This window comes from Schistocerca americana, chromosome 4, assembly GCF_021461395.2.
Source record: "Schistocerca americana isolate TAMUIC-IGC-003095 chromosome 4, iqSchAmer2.1, whole genome shotgun sequence".
NCBI classification, from domain to species: Eukaryota; Metazoa; Arthropoda; class Insecta; order Orthoptera; family Acrididae; genus Schistocerca; species Schistocerca americana.
Genome location: NC_060122.1, coordinates 200369316 through 200389648, shown reverse-complemented (window position 1 = coordinate 200389648; position 20333 = coordinate 200369316). Strand labels below are relative to the sequence as shown.

General features: G+C 41.2%; 1 protein-coding gene and 1 pseudogene across 1 annotated transcript; one reads left to right on the top strand and one right to left on the bottom strand.

The window, feature by feature from the left end:
• Positions 1 to 490: 490 nt before the first annotated feature.
• Positions 491 to 18829, bottom strand: LOC124613069. Its single transcript, XM_047141652.1, has 2 exons — positions 18745 to 18829; positions 491 to 1801 (listed from the first exon to the last, which is right to left on the bottom strand). Exons 1-2 carry the CDS (start codon positions 18821 to 18823, stop codon positions 1461 to 1463), a joined length of 420 nt encoding a protein of 139 aa, XP_046997608.1. The 5' UTR covers positions 18824 to 18829; the 3' UTR covers positions 491 to 1460.
• Positions 18830 to 19847: 1018 nt separating this feature from the next.
• LOC124614519 lies at positions 19848 to 19960 on the top strand (annotated as a pseudogene).
• Positions 19961 to 20333: the final 373 nt, after the last annotated feature.

The following is a 20333-nucleotide window of genomic DNA, read 5'->3' as shown; positions in this document are numbered from 1 at the left end:
TCACGTTAGTAATTTCAGTGAGCTTATACCACCTGATAATGCAATCCTGATCAGATTCATCTCCTGAAATAACACTGTTTGAGTCAGTAAATAAATCATGAGCCCATATGAATAACTATCGTGTCAGACTGTGCTGCAAGTGGTCGCATTCATTTATCTCTTTTTTGATTGCTTGCTTCCTCCCTTTTGCGTTATCCGTTGCGCAACATTGTTTGCTTCAACTACAGTAACTAATTAATTAAATAAATATTTGGGCCACCCCCAACAAGTATCAGCAAGCACCGAATCAAAGTAGGTAACGAGATCGTGAGTGAATATAGAAGCTGCAAAGTACACCGTCGGAAAACAACCACTAAGAACACCCATTTCAGTATAACACAAGCAAACGAGAGGAAGGCTTCCAATAGGAATAAAAAAGATAGATCTTACACAATCATTAAAAGTGTTTATTTAAATATCTACATTATGTTATGCAATATCACATGAAAGATATATAAGTCGTAATGAAGTCCACTACTTCGTTACTTCTTACAACTGGGAAAACTTGGAACTAGTAACACGTTTCCCTCAGCTCTGCCAACCTTAGGGAAAAAGTGAGGATTATGCCGCAGCGTCATCGTCAATCACTTGCCTTAACGTCATCCACCATAAGTGTCAGTCATGTTCCGTCTTTGATATGCAATTTTAGATTTGATTAGATATTTATGATGGGCTAAGACACTCTTCCAAAGATGGCAAAGAAAAAGTGTGCTGGTAGTGATTCGTTTAGATGCAAACACTTGCTAAAGGTGCACTGCAAGTAAAAAGTGTCACACACAGGTGGTAATTTGACCAGAACACTTACGCATACTGCCATTCTTTTCAACCATAGTATGGAACTTGGATCTTCTCGGAAGCCACTATTGATGGTCGCTGCGGTTCTACACCATACGATAGCGTAAGCTGCTGAGAGCCTGGCCAATGCTGCCACTGATTTCACCGACCCTGGTCGTAGTATCTGGGGCAATATGGACATGATGACGCTGCTTAGTAAGAACCATTTCTCAGAATGTGGTTCTCCTCCCTGTATGTTTCGCCCATGCCATATGCATCATTTCCAGGGACAGTGTTAGGTCACTCCACATGTTCCTATCTCTCTTCTGTTAGACTTCGCAGCGTAGCTGAGCTGGAGACTGATGTATGTTGGAGAACGTTTCTCGCCCCTCTGGGCCACTGGCGCTGGTGTCAACTCTTCAGTACCCCATTTCGGCTTTGAAGTGCCTTGAATCGTTCGATTATTGGCCACTGATAGATAAGATAGTTTCCAAAGAAATACGGACGGCTGCAGTCGAGGTGGAGAAGAACATTTATAACACTGGAGGTGCTTATGACATGGGAGGCAAATACATGATCCCCTTCAGTATTCTTACATTGAGGGGTAAGCACTGCCAGTATCGACATAAGAGTCAGGTTACCTATTATTATGGTAACATTTCAGGTTTAAGGACTCCTAGGAGTTGAGGTTGAATGGATGGAAAGAGTTGAGACTCCATTTGAGCAGCAGCTGGTGCGATGGATGGCAGTGGCGCTTCGCTGGTGGGGATCTTATTGACAGTGTTGTTCTTCGGTGCTGATTGCGGGGTCATGGATGTGTGGAGTTGATGCTTCTTAGAGTTACTCCCAGAGTGGGACCAAAGCATAGACTCTGCAGTTGGTGGCATGGGAGTCGTCGTGCTGGGAGTTTCAGTCGTTATGTTTGGACTTCTGGACGTTGTGGTCTTGTCCTCCAGCAGTTCCACCACCCAAGGCCGTGCTCCAGACACTTGAAAAAAAAAACAACTCATAGTGTTTTGCATATACGGAAGAGAAAAGGAAATATAGTAAACATACTTTAATTAAACTATCTAAATTAACAACTAGCTGAATACTAGAAGTTGAGGAAGACTTATAAATACACAACCACTAACGAGAAGAAGCGGCAGAGGAAGATATTTTCTGAAGAAACATGTTATATTCCTTGGTAGAAGGAGAACAGGTTGAAGCGGTCCGAGAGAAACTCACTGTACATATGAAATGAAACTAAAAGAAAAAAGAGAATATAAGGAGGATCTGAAACTGAACCATGTACATGATCGACGAAAAGATATCGAAAAATAAGTGTCATCAGTAGCCAATGTCAACGTTAGGTAATTCATGACATGACCCCGAAATGTCTTACCGCGACCATTTCTAGCGGTACAAACCGAGATGCTGCGCTGTCCAGCATTAACTCATGTGAGATGATTCCTAACGTCATTCGTTACTGTGCTGAATTTTACTAAGGTAGATAACTAACCTCAAAACAAAACACAAACAGCAAAATACGCACGAATCTACAGCTACTAAATTCCATCGGTTAAAAAAATGTGGGCAACTACAAATTTTTTGAGGTTTTTCAGAGGGTATGCAAACAACAATTAGTCGTATAGGCAATAAATAAATTAACACATTTTGAAGGACATGAACACTCTGAATGAGTAGCACCTTTAGTCAACTTACTGCAGTTTTTCTCAGAGTTCCGAACATCTTGCACCATTTACATCGTGGAACACATTTTACAGCTCGAAAAGCCCTATGAAGGTGTCTTGATTTTTCTTCCGTCTTGCTTCCATTATCAACCGCAACGTCAGAATTGCCTCTCTTGTGCCTTTGCCTTTTCTAAAGCCAAACTCATCGTCGTCTAACACATCCTCAATTTTCTTTTCCTTTTTTCTGTGTATTATTCTTGCCAGCAACTTGGATGCATGAGCTTTTAAGCTGATTGTGCGATATTTCTCGGCCTTACCTGTATCTGCAATCTTCGGAAATAAATGGATTATACAGTATTTTCCCATGACTATGATGACGTGTCGCTAGGCTTCTAAACTATATACACCAACTTGAACAGTCTTTCGTTTTCCACTTCTCCCAATGATTTCATAAATTCCGATTCAATATCATCCATCCATACTGCTTTATGTAATCTCAAGTTTTCGAAAACTAATTTAAATTGTGACTCTAATACTCGATCTCCTATCGCTTCCATGTAGCCTCAGTTTTTTTCTATGATGTCATCAAAGAATTCAGGCTTCCAATGTACTCTTCTACCACCCGCTCTCTCCTCTGCATTTTAGAGTGGAATTCCCATTCCACTCTCTTGACGACCTTGCTTTTAATTTCATCGAAGGTTGTTTCGATTGATTGTATGCTGTGTCAGTCCTTCCGACTGTCATTTCTTTTCCCATTTTTTCACATTTTTCTTGCAGCCAGTCCAACTTGGTTCCCCTGCACCTCCTGTTTATTTCATTCCTAACTCATTTCTATTGCTGTAATCGTTTCTTTCGCCGTACGTTTTTGAAATTCCTTCTTTCGTCGATCAGTTGAAGTATTTCGCCTGTTCCGCGTCGTTTCTTCGAAGTTACCTTCCTAGTGTTTACCGCAGTCTTTCCAACCTCTGAGATTGCTCTGTTTAGAGATCTCCGCTCCTCTGCAACTGAACTATCTACGGTGATAATCCTTATGAAAGTATCCACATCATTAGCGAACTTCAAAAGCATCTCATAGTTCCTTAGAGCTCTAGAATATCCACCTTGTGTACGATTCTCTTAATCCTAACCGTACATCACTATTAAATTTTGATCTGAGTCTATATCTGCTCCTGTGTGTGCCTTACAATCCACTATTTGATTTTTCGGATCTCTGTCTGACCAAGTTGTGGTCCAACTGGAATCTACATCTACATCTACATCTACATTGATACTCCGCAAGCCACCCAACGGTGTGTGGCGGAGGGCACCTTACGTGCCACTGTCATTACCTCCCTTTCCTGTTCCAGTCGCGTATGGTTCGCGGGAAGACGACTGTCTGAAAGCCTCCGTGCGCGCTCTAATCTCTCTGATTTTACATTCGTGATCTCCTCGGGAAGTATAAGTAGGGGGAAGCAATATATTCGATACCTCATCCAGAAACGCATCCTCTCGAAACCTGGCGAGCAAGCTACACCGCGATGCAGAGCGCCTCTCTTGCAGAGTCTGCCACTTGAGTTTATTAAACATCTCCGTAACGCTATCACGGTTACCAAATAACCCAGTGACGAAACGCGCCGCTCTTCTTTGGATCTTCTCTATCTCCTCCGTCAACCCGACCTGGTACGGATCCCACACTGATGAGCAATACTCAAGTATAGGTCGAACGAGTGTTTTGTAAGCCACCTCCTTTGTTGATGGACTACATTTTCTAAGCACTATCCCAATGAATCTCAACCTGGTACCCGCCTTACCAACAATTAGTTTTATATGATCATTCCACTTCAAATCTTTCCGTACGCATACTCCCAGATATTTTACAGAAGTAACTGCTACCAGTGTTTGTTCCGCTATCATATAATCATACAATAAAGGATCCTTCTTTCTATGTATTCGCAATACATTACATTTGTCTATGTTAAGGGTCAGTTGCCACTCCCTGCACCAAGTGCCTATCCGTTGCAGATCTTCCTGTATTTCGCTACAATTTTCTAATGCAGCAACTTCTCTGTATACTACAGCATCATCCGCGAAAAGCCGCATGGAACTTCCGACACTATCTACTAAGTCATTTATATATATTGTGAAAAGCAATGGTCCCATAACACTCCCCTGTGGCACGCCAGAGGTTACTTTAACGTCTGTAGACGTCTCTCCATTGATAACAACATGCTGTGTTCTGTTTGCCAAAAACTCCTCAATCCAGCCACACAGCTGGTCTGATATTCCGTAGGCTCTTACTTTGCTTATCAGGCGACAGTGCGGAACTGTATCGAACGCCTTCCGGAAGTCAAGAAAAATAGCATCTACCTGGGAGCCTGTATCTAATATTTTCTGGGTCTCATGAACAAATAAGGCGAGTTGGGTCTCACACGATCGCTGTTTCCGGAATCCATGTTGATTCCTACATAGTAGATTCTGGGTTTCCAGAAATGACATGATACGCGAGCAAAAAACATGTTCTAAAATTCTACAAGAGATCGACGTAAGAGATATAGGTCTATAGTTTTGCGCATCTGCTCGACGACCCTTCTTGAAGACTGGGACTATCTGTGCTCTTTTCCAATCATTTGGAACCCTCCGTTCCTCTAGAGACTTGCGGTACACGGCTGTTAGAAGGGGGGCAAGTTCTTTCGCGTACTCTGTGTAGAATCGAATTGGTATCCCGTCAGGTCCAGTGGACTTTCCTCTATTGAGTGATTCCAGTTGCTTTTCTATTCCTTGGACACTTATTTCGATGTCAGCCATTTTTTCGTTTGTGCGAGGATTTAGAGAAGGAACTGCAGTGCGGTCTTCCTCTGTGAAACAGCTTTGGAAAAAGGTGTTTAGTTTTTCAGCTTTACGCGTGTCATCCTATGTTTCAATGCCATCATCATCCCGTAGTGTCTGGATATGCTGTTTCGAGCCACTTACTGATTTAACGTAAGACCAGAACTTCCTAGGATTTTCTGTCAAGTCGGTACATAGAATTTTACTTTCGAATTCAATGAACGCTTCACGCATAGCCCTCCTTACGCTAACTTTGACATCGTTTAGCTTCTGTTTGTCTGAGAGGTTTTGGCTGCGTTTAAACTTGGAGTGGAGCTCTCTTTGCTTTCGCAGTAGTTTCCTAACTTTGTTGTTGTACCACGGTGGGTTTTTCCCGTCCCTCACAGTTTTACTCGGCACGTACCTGTCTAAAACGCATTTTACGATTGCCTTGAACTTTTTCCATAAACACTCAACATTGTCAGTGTCGGAACAGAAATTTTCGTTTTGATCTGTTAGGTAGTCTGAAATCTGCCTTCTATTACTCTTGCTAAACAGATAAACCTTCCTCCCTTTTTTTTATATTCCTATTAACTTCCATATTCAGGGATGCTGCAACGGCCTTATGATCACTGATTCCCTGTTCTGTACATACAGATTCGAAAAGTTCGGGTCTGTTTGTTATCAGTAGGTCCAATATGTTATCTCCACGAGTCGGTTCTCTGTTTAATTGCTCGAGGTAATTTTCGGATAGTGCACCCAGTATAATGTCACTCGATGCTCTGTCCCTACCACCCGTCCTAAACATCTGAGTGTCCCAGTCTATATCTGGTAAATTGAAATCTCCACCTAAGACTATAACATGCTGAGAAAATTTATGTGAAATGTATTCCAAATTTTCTCTCAGTTGTTCTGCCACTAATGCTGCTGAGTCGGGAGGTCGGTAAAAGGAGCCAATTATTAACCTAGTTCGGTTGTTTAGTGTAACCTCCACCCATAATAATTCACAGGAACTATCCACTTCTACTTCACTACAGGATAAACTACTACTAACAGCGATGAACACTCCACCACCGGTTGCATGCAATCTATCCTTTCTAAACACCGTCTGTACCTTTGTAAAAATTTCGGCAGAATCTATCTCTGGCTTAAGCCAGCTTTCTGTACCTATAACGATTTCAGCTTCGGTGCCTTCTATCAGCGCTTGAAGTTCCGGTACTTTACCAACGCAGCTTCGACAGTTGACAATTACGATACCGATTGCTGCTCGGTCCCCGCATCTCCAGCCTTTTTCCAAATATATCTCCTCCTCCTGTAATTTTTCAACTTTATTTGCTATTAATAACTCAGTTAACCTTTCTCCTCTCTCATTCACACTGCCGATCACATATTCTCCCGTAACTGTTTCTTCTATTCCTTCCCCTACTATCGCAGTGCAAACCTCCATCATTATTAGATTTTCATTCCCATTACATATTGAATTACGAGGTCAATATCCTCATTTACTTTCTTTTGATTTTCTTCTTGTGGCACCGGCATGTTCACCTGAAGTATTGGCGTCGACGCTGGTATGCTTTCCAATCTGGTGAGAGCACCCCTATCACTGAAATGTTCACAGCAGCTTACCTTCTTATTTATAAGGAATCCTAATCCCATTACGCCATTTTCTGTTGCTTTTGATGTTACCCTATTTTCTCTTGACCAGAAATCCTTACCTTTTTCTCAATTCACTTCGCTAACTCCTGCTCTATCGACATATAGGCCTTGAAAATTCGATTTTCAGACTTCTGTCACACCACGTTGCGATTCTTTCACCCTATTACCCTTTTTCTGGTTAATCCATGTTTTTCTCATGGTCACCTCCCTCTTTTCAGGTAGAAAATTGCTGAAGCACTCGAAGGACTAACACGGGATATGTATAAGACGATCAATTCATAAGATACTTGCATGAGAAGCGAACGGAGTGAATAAGCACAGCTTTTGATCTGAAACTTCCGGGCAGATTAAAACAGTGTGCTGGACCGGCACTCCAACACTGGACCTTTGCCTTTTGCCGGCAAATGCTCTACCAATCTCTTTTCTTTGCTATTCCTCTTTTTATTTTTTTTATTATCTGAGAGGTTTCCTCAAATGACAAACTGATTACAATTTCACAATTCTCTGAAACAAATAAAGCACATTTTTTTGAGGTCACAGTCAGCTACAGGCTGGAGAAGACAAAATGGGCAGGGATCGAATGAAACTTCGTATCAGCGCGCACTCCGTAGCAGACTGAAAATTCTTTTTGGGAGCTTTGAATTCTTTTGTATTAAAAAGAGAAATTATAATAAATTTCCTTGAAAGGAAACAAGTTAGAATTTGTGACTATTACGATGATTATAATTAAAATATAATAAATGCTTGATCATTCTCCCTGCTTACGTTAATATTAGCGGTATTGAATGGTCAGAGTATCATTGTTATATATGAGATTTTTGATAATAAATAATAGTTGTTTACCTGCGATCAAGGTAACTTCCTGCTTTTCAACTAAATAGAAGTTTTTATCATGTAGCCTGTGTGATAGGTCGTATGTCTATTTCACACCTCATTACTCATATTTCAGTAACACTATCTTCCTTAAATGTAATTTAATAAAACTCCTATAAGGGATTCGCTGCTATAGGCAACAGAAACTATCCGAGATACCGCAGCTGTTGAAATGCGACGTAAATGTTTCCAGTTGCTAGCAAACAGAGTATAAATGCTAGCCTTTCTTCAGCTTATGTGGTCGTTGCCAGTTAGAGTTCTGTTTTCAAAGTTCCTCCTTAGCTGTAATGAGAAACAAGCGAAAAGCGTCAACTGGCATACATACGTGATTTTGGAATAGTGCTGAAAAGAGCTGAAGCGACAATTCAGTGTTACGTGCTTACGTAATAACCCATACAACTGAATTGTTCTTCTTTTCCTTTGACATTTTGTCTTTTTCCTCAAAAACAGTGCACACTCTATGCAAAAATAATCATCACTGAAAATCAGAGTTACGCGGCGTGACTCTGGCTATGTGGTGTTGTACGTATCCCACCCGCTGATTGTAAGCGCCAGGTAACAATAACACAGCGTTTATACGGGTAGGCTGTCCTCGTTAACTATTGTTTTCCTTCGTTCTCTCTACACCTCCATCACAAGACTTAACCTGATTTAAACAAACGCAACGATTAGTCAACAGCCGTAGCACACAGACACTGGTGTTGTTACGCTCTTGGAAGTAGGTCCTACTTATGTATTAGATACGTTATTGCTATGTTACAGTAAATGAAACTTTAAGATATTCTAATGTATTAACTACCATCAAAGTGTTTCTAAATCATACTTTAGGCATGTAGTTTTACTTCAATAATCGTGCAAATCTCAGTCTCCGTACTGATGTGCTCTGATTGTCGCGCTGTTAATACGTACACTACTTTGAAAATGGCTGGCGCTGCTTTCTGCTCCGTAGTGAAACACGCGTGTGGAACACAGTTAAAAAGTGGCGAGAAACAGATTACTCTTAATGTTTTTTACAGATTTACAGAAAGCCTTTAAGTTTTCTGGATAAGTGTATTTACTCAAGTTAAGGGGGATTTGCAATCCATATGTGTGTCTAATCGGTAGTTTTTTAGAATGAAAATTCGGTACAATTCATGGATCGTCTGCACAAATCTCGCTCTGGTGTTCTTTGTTTTCATTCACCTGGAATACCTACATCTATTAAATGTAAAATTCATCAAATAAACGCTAATTAACACATATCTAACCATCTTCTTGTTTCTAATAACGTACTGCTCGCAAAATTACCGTACTATTTCAGAATCATCCCAACAGAACACAGCTGATCTGGAGCTAAGTTAAGGGATCTGTCGTGAGGAATGAGAATGTATTTATGCTGCCAGACGTACTGGAACCAATGCACGAAGCTTCTACCACACGTCACTGCCGAACGCTGCCCGGATAGAGAACGGCACGTCATAAAAGAGGAGGAGAAAATGTGGCACCTGGATGGCTTCGAGGATTCTGTTACTGATCTACTCGTTATCAGTGTAGTAGCGTAATGTATTTCTCGTATTTGGATCTAAAAGGATTTAAGAGATTTCCAGACGACTCACTATAAATAATACGTTCAGTGGTTTCAATATTTAACTACACGGTGCAATCTCTGCATTCTGCTTTTACGTCAAACATATCATGCACAGAAAATTGCCCTGAATTTAAGATAGGAATTGTCATCACTCTTGTTTTTAGTTATCAGTACTATGTTAGCTACGAACGAGTACATGTTAAGCTTTCCGTCTGGTCCCCTAAGAAGGTTGCGGTATTAGACTTTTTCGGAATATTAATTCATTCCCTTTCAAAATTAAATGACATTCGAAGCTATATTGTTTCTCTACTCGTGTTTTTTTTTTTTTTTTTTACGTCGTAACTGCAACTGCTCACATCATTGCGGATTGGACGAGCGGGCTGGCCAATGCTGTCCAAGTTAAGTGCGGCGGTAAGGCTGTATTGCTCAGTCGATATGCACGATAACGCACAGCATAAAATCAAAACTTAACCTTATTTTGCACTTGACTGTACTCGAGACAGCTTAGCTTCTGCTCCACGCAAAATGAAATCCAATAAGATTCCAGCAAACGTGGAAGAACACAGGATGTAACGTTTACATCAGGTTTATTCTTATGGTGGAGGACAGTGTAGTGTAAACGATTCTCCACATATACGAGGGTTGTTCGGAAAGTAAGGGACGATCGATCGTGAGATGAAAACCACAGTGAAAATTCGATGACGTTTTGCACAGGTGTGTTGGGCAGTGTCTCTAGTATGCCCGTCGATAGCATTACGTCGTTCTTTTTAGTTCTGAGCACACAGGGAGCGCATAAAGATACCTAGAATAATACTGTCTCCCGCCAAGTACGAGGGCCTGGTGAGAAATTTCACCTGAAGCTATGCAGCCAACATTACATCACTGTCATGCGGTTTCTTCTTCAAGACAAATCTCAGGCGTATTCTGCAGGAGCAATGGAGATGCTCCTGCATCGTTTTCAATTTGAAATGTTTAATTACCCACAATACAGTCCGTAATTGTCTCCCTTTGAGTTTCGTCTGCTCACATGAACCGCTGGCTATGAAGACAACATTTTGGCACAGACAGCGAGCTGTAGGTCAGCGTAGAGAATTGGTGGAAAGCACTGGCGGCTGTCTTCTATTACAAGGATATTGGAAAGTTGGTAAAACGCTACCACAAACGTTTAAGTCGGAACGGCGGCTATGGAGATAAGTAGCTGGAAGTTGTAGCTCACTGTTACAAATAATTTTTTTTTTTATTTTCTCTGTGGTTTCCATTTCGTGACTGATCGTTCCTTACTTTCCGAATAGCCCTCGTACAAGTGAATGCTTAGGGTTGCCACCTGTGCCTTATAATAAAGTGCTGTCCGTTATTTCGGGCAACTGTTCTTTACACTTTACGAGAGCAGTAAAATACGTCAAAGTACTTTATTTCACATTGCCTTTTGTAGACTCGTTTTACGTAAATCACTAAAAGACCACAAAAGTTGGTAGTAATTATAGATGTAACGAGTCAGATGAATAGCTGAAGCATGAAACGAGTACGCATTTTTGGACATAGTCTATCTTCAAATATCAATATCGGCGACGTCAAAGTTTCAGTTGAGCAAGAGTGACAACCTGTCAGTTCCACATTCTTAGCAACTAGTGAGTACCGCATGTGAGGCTGCTATACTGTGTAAGTAAAAATCTCTCTGTAGGTTGTTTACTAGTTATTTATTTCACGAAAAGTTGGCCGACTGCCTCCAAAATACTGTTTGTTAGGTATCGGTACCTGTCGCAACATTTCCTATCCTTACGACGCGGCTTCTGCCACCCTCAGCGCTCTAACAGCTGCGGGATGCCTAGCCTATGTGTCGAGAGTTTCTGTAATTTTAATTGTTGTTGTTGTTCCTGCTGTTTTTGTTGTGGCCTTCAGCCCGAACACTGGTTTGGTGCAACTCTCCATTGTATTTTATCCTGTGTTAGACTCTTCATCTCTGCTTAACTTCTGCAACCTGTAACAGTTTGAACTTGCGTACCGTATTCACGTCTTGGCTTCCTTCTAAAAATCTTATCCTCCACATTTCCATCCATAAGGTAGTTGACAAGTTCTTAATGTCTCAGGATGTGTTCCACCAATAGACTTCCTTCCTTTAATTATACGGTTGATTTGTATTTACCCCATTTTGATTCAGTACCTCATCTTTAGTTACACGATCTAGCATCCTTCTACAGCTCCACATTCCAAAATCTGATACTCGTTTCTTGTCTGAATTGGTTACCACAAAAATTTCACTACTGTACAAGGATCCAGTCTACACAAATACTTGCATAAAAGATTTCCTAATACTTAACGCGTTTCCTAACACTCAACACGTTTTCTTCAGCTCTGCCAAGCTTAAGGATAACGTGGTGCGTTGCAAGATTTCGTCAGAGACGGTTTAGTCTCGCGATTTTCAGAGCTGTGTTCAGTCCAAAAATTTGTATTCCACAGTGATCTGTTTACCAAGCCCAGAAAATATTCCAAGTGACAAAGTCGATAACAGAATTTCGTAGAGTGGTACAAGCGAATTTTCACAAAACACACATCGAGACTGTTTGATTCTTGCAGAGTTACACACTTTGGAGACTTTATCGTGTGCTCTCTCTGGAGTAGTACGATATCAGTACACAGAGGTAGCAATCTGATGAATTACTTGTGATTGGACAGAACATTCTCGAATTTTTGACGAGCACTGAATTTGCGCCTACTGGTGGCCGTCCACTGCCAACTGGGTCTTGTATAAAGTTATAATTTGAACACATTCAAAGACTTTTGGAATAAATCGTACAGTTACTTAAAAGTAAATCCAAATAAGTAGGTGGACATATCAAACATTCCTAGACTGTGTTTTACAAACTTTCAAAGGTTTTGCTGATCGGTCAGTTTAATTAGGATACACTGCTACACTTTGTGGCCTTCCCTATAATTGCATGAGAGACAAGCAACTTCAGTGGCGACATATTGTAACATCTGGAATAGTGGAGCATTGTGACTGCAGACATTTCTTGGAGCTATTGTTATGACCACTCGTTTGTGTCACGTGGATAGCTCCCCTGCTATCTGTTTATTTTTATGTGCAGATCCCGTCATTTAGGGATAGCGTCTCTTACTAGTGATCAAAAAGTTTTGGGTCCCGGATTCGAACGTCACCACTGCTTAAATTTTGAAAAACTATTATCAGCAATGGCGGCCGAAGACTTCCGGCGTAAGGAGGCATCCTCGTTCTGCCTACGACCTTGTAAAAGAAGGCAGGGGATCGGATAGAGGCTCAGGGGACACTCTTGCCCTTGGGCTGGGAAACTGCCCCTAACAGTGATCACCGGCAAGAGGATGCAGAAGGCAATGTAAAACAATGCATTAAAGATACATAATGTGTATCCACAGATCATGTGCCCTGTAATTGACAATGTTGCGTGATGAGCTCTTCTTTGACGAAACATTCCAGACCAGGTCTCAATTACTACGTGTGGGAGGAGACTGCCAATGGGGAGGTGACCATCAGGAAAAGTCAGAATAGCCAATGAAAGGGTAGCGTTATACTAAACGAGGCGTGGACGTCAGACGTCTGACCATAGTAGGAAAGCTAGTATATCTCAAAAGGGAAATGCTAACGCTGCAGTATCAATAGCAGCAGAAAATAGTATAACGGGAGTAGTGTTCGTTATGAATACGATGGAAGGACAGAGACTGAGTTCCTGTGAACAATTCACTGACGGTTTTTCTCATGATAATCGACAGCAAATAAACACCGACAACAATAGTTCAGGTACGCATGCCGACGTGGCAAGCAGAGGATGAACAGAGAAAATACTTGAGGATGTTGAAAGGGTAGACTAGTACGTAAAGGGAGATGAAAATCTGATAGTCATGGGGGATTGGAATGCGGCTGTAGGGGAACGAGTGGAAAAAAGTGTTACAGGATAAACCAAGAGCTTGATAGTAGGAACGAGAAAGGAGAAAAGACTAATTCAATTCTGCCGTAAATGTCTCCTACACTACAGTCAATACTCTGATCGAGAATCACAAGAGGGGAGCATACTTAGTAAAGGCCAGCAGATACTGGAAGATTCCAGTTAGATTACATCAAGGTCAGAGATTCCAAAATCAGATACTGAATTGTAAGGCGTACCCAGGAGCAGATATGCGCTCAGATCATAATTTAGTAATGTTGAAGAGTATGCTGAAGTTTAACAGACAAGTCAGTAAGGATCAATGGGCAGAGAAATGGGATAGGGCAGTACTAAGGAATGAACAGATATGCTTCAAGTTCTCTGAGGCTATAGGCACTGCGATAACCAATAGCTCAGTAGGCAGTTAAGTTGAGCAGGAATCGACATCTCTGAAAAGACCAATCGCAGAAGTTGGAAAGATAAACGTAGGTACAAGGCAGGTAACTGTGAAGAAACCACGGATAACAGAAGAAATATTTCAGTTCATCAACGAAAGAGGGGAATACAAATATGCTCAGGGAAATTCATGAAAACAGAAGTACAAGTCATTTAGGAAGTGCGGGGAAACTAAGACGACGAGGTATGAGTCTGGCGATGTACCCTCAGTCTTAAAACGTAATCCATACAGTTCCGAAAATTGCAGGATATGCCAAGTGCGAGACTTATTGCACATTCAGCTTAACGACTCATGTATCTGAGTTGCTGACAAGAATAACAAAAGAAAATTAAGGCTCTGTTACGGGACGATCAGTTTGACTTCAAGAACGGTAAAGGCACAAGAGAGACGGTTCCGGTTTTGTCATTGACAATGGATCTAAGATGAAAAAAAATGAAGACACGTTCATAGGATTTGTCGACATGTAAAAATTGTTCGATACTGTAAAACTGCGCTAGATGTACGAAATTCTGAGAAAAATAGGGGTGAGGTGTAGGGAAAAACAGATGATATACAATGTGTCTAAGAATCAAGAGGGAGCAATAAGTGCGGAAGACCAAGAACGGAAGGCTCTGATTAAAAAGGGTGTAAGACAGGGACGCAGTCTTTCGACCCTACTGTTCAATTCCAACATCGAGAAAGTAATGACAAAAGTACAAGAGAGGTTTAAGAGTAGGATTAAAATTCAAGGTGAAAGGACATCAACGATAAGATTACCTGATGACATTGCTATCCTTGTAAAGAAGAGTGACAGGATGTTTTGAATGGAATGAACAGTCCAGTGAGAACAGGATATGAACTGAGAGTAAATCGAAGAAAGACGAAAGTAATGTGAAGTTTCAGTAATGAGAACAGTGAGAAACTTAACATGACAATTGGGGATCACGAAGTAGACGAAACTAAGGAATTATGCTAGCTTGGAAGCAAAATAACCCATGATGGCCAGGGAAAGGAGGACACCAAAAGCACACTAGCACGTGCAGAAGCGAGATTCCTCATCAAGAGAAGTCTAATAGTGTCAAACACAGACTATAATTTGAGGAAAACATTTCTGAGAATGTACGTTTGAAGCAGGACACTGTATAGTAGTGAAACTCGGACTGTGGAAAAACCAGAACAGGACATAATCGAAGCATTTCATGTATGGTGCTACGGAATAATTTTAAAAATTAGGTGGGCTTATAAGGTAAGGAATGAAGAGGTTTGCAGCATCGGCGAGGAAAGAAATACATGGAAAACATTGACGAGAAGAAGGTACAGGATGACAGGACATCTGTTAAGACATCAGAAAATTACTGCCACAGCACTAGAGTGAGTTCTAGATGACAAAAACTGTGGAGGAAGACAGAGCCTGGAATACATCCAGCAAATAACTGAGGATGAGATGAAAAGTTGGTGCGGAAGAGGAATTCGTGGTGGGCTGAATCAAGCCTGTCAGAAACAGATGATACAAGGAAAGAGGAGAAGAGTGAAATAACAGTGACAGTCGCTGTTATCAAAGAACAGAAAACAAATACAGAACTCTGACGAAAATGGGTAGGGAAGAGTTGTGGGGGAGGGAGACTGACGAGAGTGTGCTGTACAGAATTTGGGAGCGCTGGGTATTGTGATAGGTAGACCATCAGTTGTCTTTCGAGGTTCGGAAGGAATTTAATTTCTCTGATATTTTGAGGAAGATATTTCCAAAGTCCGGTTTCTGACGCAGAAAATAATTCACAGAACACGGCAGTGATATGTGATGGTTCAGAGAGAACTTTATTTTGTTGAGAAAGAGTATTTCCCCTGCGTTGTCAAGACAGTAGTGTAAGAGCGGAAGACAAACAACAAGGAGTGGATTGATTGAGACGACGATAGAGCAAACACAGGGTATGACTGTCTATCCTTATCACCATGTAGCCACGACAGCTGTTCGTAGGCAGGAGTGATATGGTCGAAAACGTGTCACAAATGTATCGTGCACAAACATTCATCACGAGTTCAAGCGTGTGTGAGCTTTCGTGCGAAATTCCTTGTATAATAGGATCACCAGTCAATATGAGAATTAGTCTCTCAACGAGCTTCCATTTTTTCTGTAATGAGAGCAGTGACGCTGACGCCTTGTTCCAGAGTGCAATTGTGTGTTGAGTCCAGTCAAATGATGCTCCAGAATTATCACCAAGAGCTTCGCAAAAGGAGACAATGTTATTTCTGTCCCTTTCAGAATCACTGGAAAACAAAAAGGTGACCACGAAACATGTTGTAGAAAATTTTTTTTTTCTAGGAGGTTTAGCGACGCATGGGAAACTATTTTGTACGCTCAATTAAATCTTCGAGGATGGATCCACTTCCATATTTGTGACGATTGGGCCCACGAGAATTGTGACGTGTAAACTTAGCACTAGGCTGTGTCACTCGGATTTACTTGATGTTTATAACCACACGCGGTCCACTTGCTGTGGGGAGGGGTTGAGATCTCACTATCCTTTAAACAATCAGTCCCCTTACCTGGATAGGTTTCAGGTTGTCTGCCCCTTCGCTCCGCGATGGTAGATACTGGTTTAGCCAAGAAAGGCAGCGTTGACGATAATTCGAGTAAATACCTAACACTCAAGGCGACATAGCTCCAGTCCATGGGAAATAGCTAAAAGCTAGTTAAACTATCGTGCATTCGGGATTCTTGCATGACTCGTTTGAAAAAATGTCTGAAATTACCTTTAAGTCGGTTTATTGTCTGTAAAACACGGAATATGGCTATCTAGTCCGTATTTAATGTCCCAGCATCAATTGTGAAATGTTACTGACTGCCTCTGTTTGAAATTCACATCCGAAAGCAGCTAGAAGATATTTAGTCCGAGCCGATATTCTGAACGTCCTAGACAGTCACTTACCCACAACTATTTGCGAGTTAACAGATTCAGTCGTTCAGTAGGATTCGTATAAAGAAGAGCTCACCATAATGTTTCGTAAGCTGCACGAAACACGCCACGCAGAGTTTATGTACGACGTGAAACGTTCACACGCGAATATCTCCTAAAATCAACCACTCACAAAGCTAAAATTTTCACGAAACACTCAATACTGTAGTCGCTTTTCGTCAACATCACTAGATCCCGATCAAATGCGTGAATTTTTTCATTTTGGTACAAATTTGTTCAGCGCGGTTTAGGGTACGTGTTTATCAGAAGACAGCTTAAGCGACAATTCCTATAGGCTAGTATGTTAAGCAGCCAATCAAATCATCTAGAGCACTTACATACTAGCGGAATTTCTAATGTCTTCCAATTAGTTTACCACAAGTAATTTAAATTAGAAATTTCGTAATTCCGAATCTAAATAAAATTCAGTGAAAAACCATTCCTTTATACAAAAGTAAATAACTAATAAATTTAATACTCCCTCTCCTTTCCGGCTGCCTTTTACAAAATCAACCTCACTCAGACATACATCACAAATTCCATTATCGCACAACAACTTTCTCACGCACACAATTACACAGATTTAATAAAATATCACATTCTTAATGTACATATGTCCTCTATTCACTCTCACAGTCTCTCCAAAACACATTATCAAAACGCGATAAACAATAAATTTTTAAAGTACTTGTAAAATGGTGCTCTGAGCACTATGGAACTTAACTTCTGAGGTCATCAGTCCCCTAGAACTTAGAACTACTTAAACCTAACTAACCTAAGGACATCACACACACCCACGCCCGAGGCTGGATTCGAACCTGCGACCGTAGCAGTCCCGCGGTTCCTGACTGCAGCACCTAGAACCGCTCGGCCACCACGCCCCGCCGGCCGCGGCGGCCGTGCGGTTCTGGCGCTGCAGTCAGGAACCGCGAGACTGCTACGGTCGCAGGTTCGAATCCTGCCTCGGGCGTGGGTGTGTGTGATGTCCTTAGGTTAGTTAGGTTTAAGTAGTTCTAAGTTCTAGGGGACTTTGACCTAAGATGTTGCGTCCCATAGTGCTCAGAGCCATTTGAACCATTTGAACCACCACGCCCCACAAAGTACTTTCAATTACGTCAGAAGTCTATGGTACTGAAACTAAAGACAATTCCAGAAAATTACATTGTATGAACCTATCCCATTGGCTGTAGTTTCCACTGATACTATTGATGAATACATTACAGTTCCCAAGTCAGTTTCACAATGGCATCACATTTATTTCTCCGAAAGTACTCAAGTTATTATAATGTAATTTTAACAGTATGGTTTTGTTACCCATAGCATTTGGTAAACTAAGTATGAAAAAGATCAATTAATATTTAATTGTACTTCTTCAGATTCAGAGACAGTATGTGTAACGTACTGCACGCAGTGTTAAAGCAAGTACACGGCTCGCAGCAGTGCTAACGCGAAAACCAAAATTTGCTCTCCTGCCGGCTCCATGGCAAGCTACACTTTCACTGCAAGATGATGACTCGTAATTATTTGCTACCACAACAATTTTTTTTTTTTTTTTTTTTTTTTTTGTAGAAACGACTTCTTTAGAAGTTACAATATCATGTTCAGTACAACCAGCCAAAACTGTAAACGACCTATATGAAAACGATGGATGAAACGACGGAATTGAAAGGATGGAAATATATATATATACATATATAAACTTTAACTTACATATATTCTTTGGAAACAGATTTTTATAAATCTGTTAACTTACGTGTCCGATATTATTTAGAGTGAAGAGTGGTTCAATACAACTTACGAAAAGAATTGAAATTTCGAAAAATCTTTCTCGACCATACTCAGTATTTCCTTAAGAACAGAAAAAGTATCGAACTGCATTAATACTAATCTGGTACCTACGGAAACGTCCCACGACTGAGAAACTGATGTCACGGTGTCCATAATATTTAGCGCAACCCATCAGTAATGTAAACGTATCGTAACCACGTATTTACGTCTACTAAGAAGACTATGTCAAGAACGGTGAAAGTTGAAAGACGTGCCTTAGAGTGAATCCGAGTTTTGACTGGACAGAAAGTAGCAATAGGCTCACCTGCTGGGATGCTGAAGCTGAAAAGGGCGGCGCACATGTAGCAGGCGAGGGCAGTGCGCGTCACGACACCGAAGGCCATGGCGGCGTCTTGCGAACTGAGGCACTCATTTGATAAAAGATCGCAGCAGGCTGCTCTTTGTGGCCGCCGACTGCTCTGGATATCTCGCCACTGATATGAAGCGGCCACATAAATTACACCAGTGAAAGTTTCCTTTTAGCAATTCGTAGAACTGCAGTCGTTTTCTTCCGAGTACAGCATTTGAAACGGTTCCATCAAACATGCGTCGGTTCAGGCTAACGAGACGTGCTCGCTTCGTCAGTATATACTTCTCCTTCTTCTCAGCGATCACAGGCCCTGTAGACCACGCGCTGCGTCAACGAGCTGCTTCCACCGCCTTCTATCCCTTGCAGCCTCTCTCCACCCTCTGCAAATTCCTAATGCTGCGATTTCCTTCTCTATGTCGTCTTGTTGCCGGCAGAGTTCCTTCAAATGCTTTCTTGGTGATTCTGTTGTTTTCCATTCCAGCCCATTGAAGTCTCCTACTTTTTAATTTCTGGATGATAGTGGGTTGCTTCATTAACTCATAAATTTCATTGTTCTTTCGAATTCTCCATACACCATTCTCCAACACAGGTCCCCAGATTTTTCTCATTCCTATTCTTTTGAAAACATTCAGTTTTTTCTCTTTCATTCTTTGTAAGTGTCCAGCTTTCTGAACCGTACAGTACTACGGGGCAGATCATAGTGTTGCATATCCTCATCTTTGTGGTGATTGACAAAGTTTTACTTTTTAGTGGATTGCTTAGTGAGTACAGACATCTTGACCCTGAGGCTATTCTTTCATTTATATCCATTGTTATGATATTTTTACTGTTGAAACGTGATCCAAGGTATTTAAACTGGAGAACTTTTCTGAACTTAGAACGCTGATCAATTTCAAAGTAAGGGTTTGGGTTTATGACTCGACCTATTTCCATATATTCGGTTTTCTCTTGGTTAATCAAAACTCCCATTTTGCTGGCACTGTGCCTGAGAGATCTGTACATGTCTTTTAGTTCTTCTTCATTTTCACTCAGCAACACTATATCATCTGCATAAGCCAGGAGTTTTACTTCACAGCATATACCGCACATTGAAATTAGAACGATACGTAGGAGATTAGCATTGCTCCTGCTCAAGGATAACAAGCAAAATCGTGAAGCTTCCTATGTTATCGAAACGGGCTTATAAACATAGCGTTTGCTGAAACTTTTGAAATGCAAATTCGACTAATACAGGCAGACGTAGATACCCTAGAAAGAGAGAACGGAATAATAACCAACCAAACACACACAACTGATAGCCATGCAAGAGATCAGGAATTAACCCCTTCTAACAACACCTAGCGAAATGAGGGCCAAGTTTAAAAATCTAAAGAACGATACAGCATCTGGGGCGTATGCAGTAATAAATGAACAACTCTGGACAGTACCTAGAAAACCACTTGTCCTGCTGACTATAATCTACGCTAGCTGCTTGCTCAGTTCATATTTTCCAGAAAAATGGCAGTGAGCACACTTCATTTTCATTCAGAAACTAAGGAAAGACT

What these genes read in the sequence shown, in the direction of transcription:
- LOC124613069 (XM_047141652.1), bottom strand. Translation starts at nt 18,823, where the DNA reads ATGGCCTTCGGTGTCGTGACGCGCACTGCCCTCGCCTGCTACATGTGC. An exon ending in CAGCTTCAGCATCCCAGCAG is followed by an intron (nt 1,802 to 18,744) that starts GTGAGCCTATTG and finishes TTTTTTTTCAAG; the next exon opens with TGTCTGGAGCACGGCCTTGG.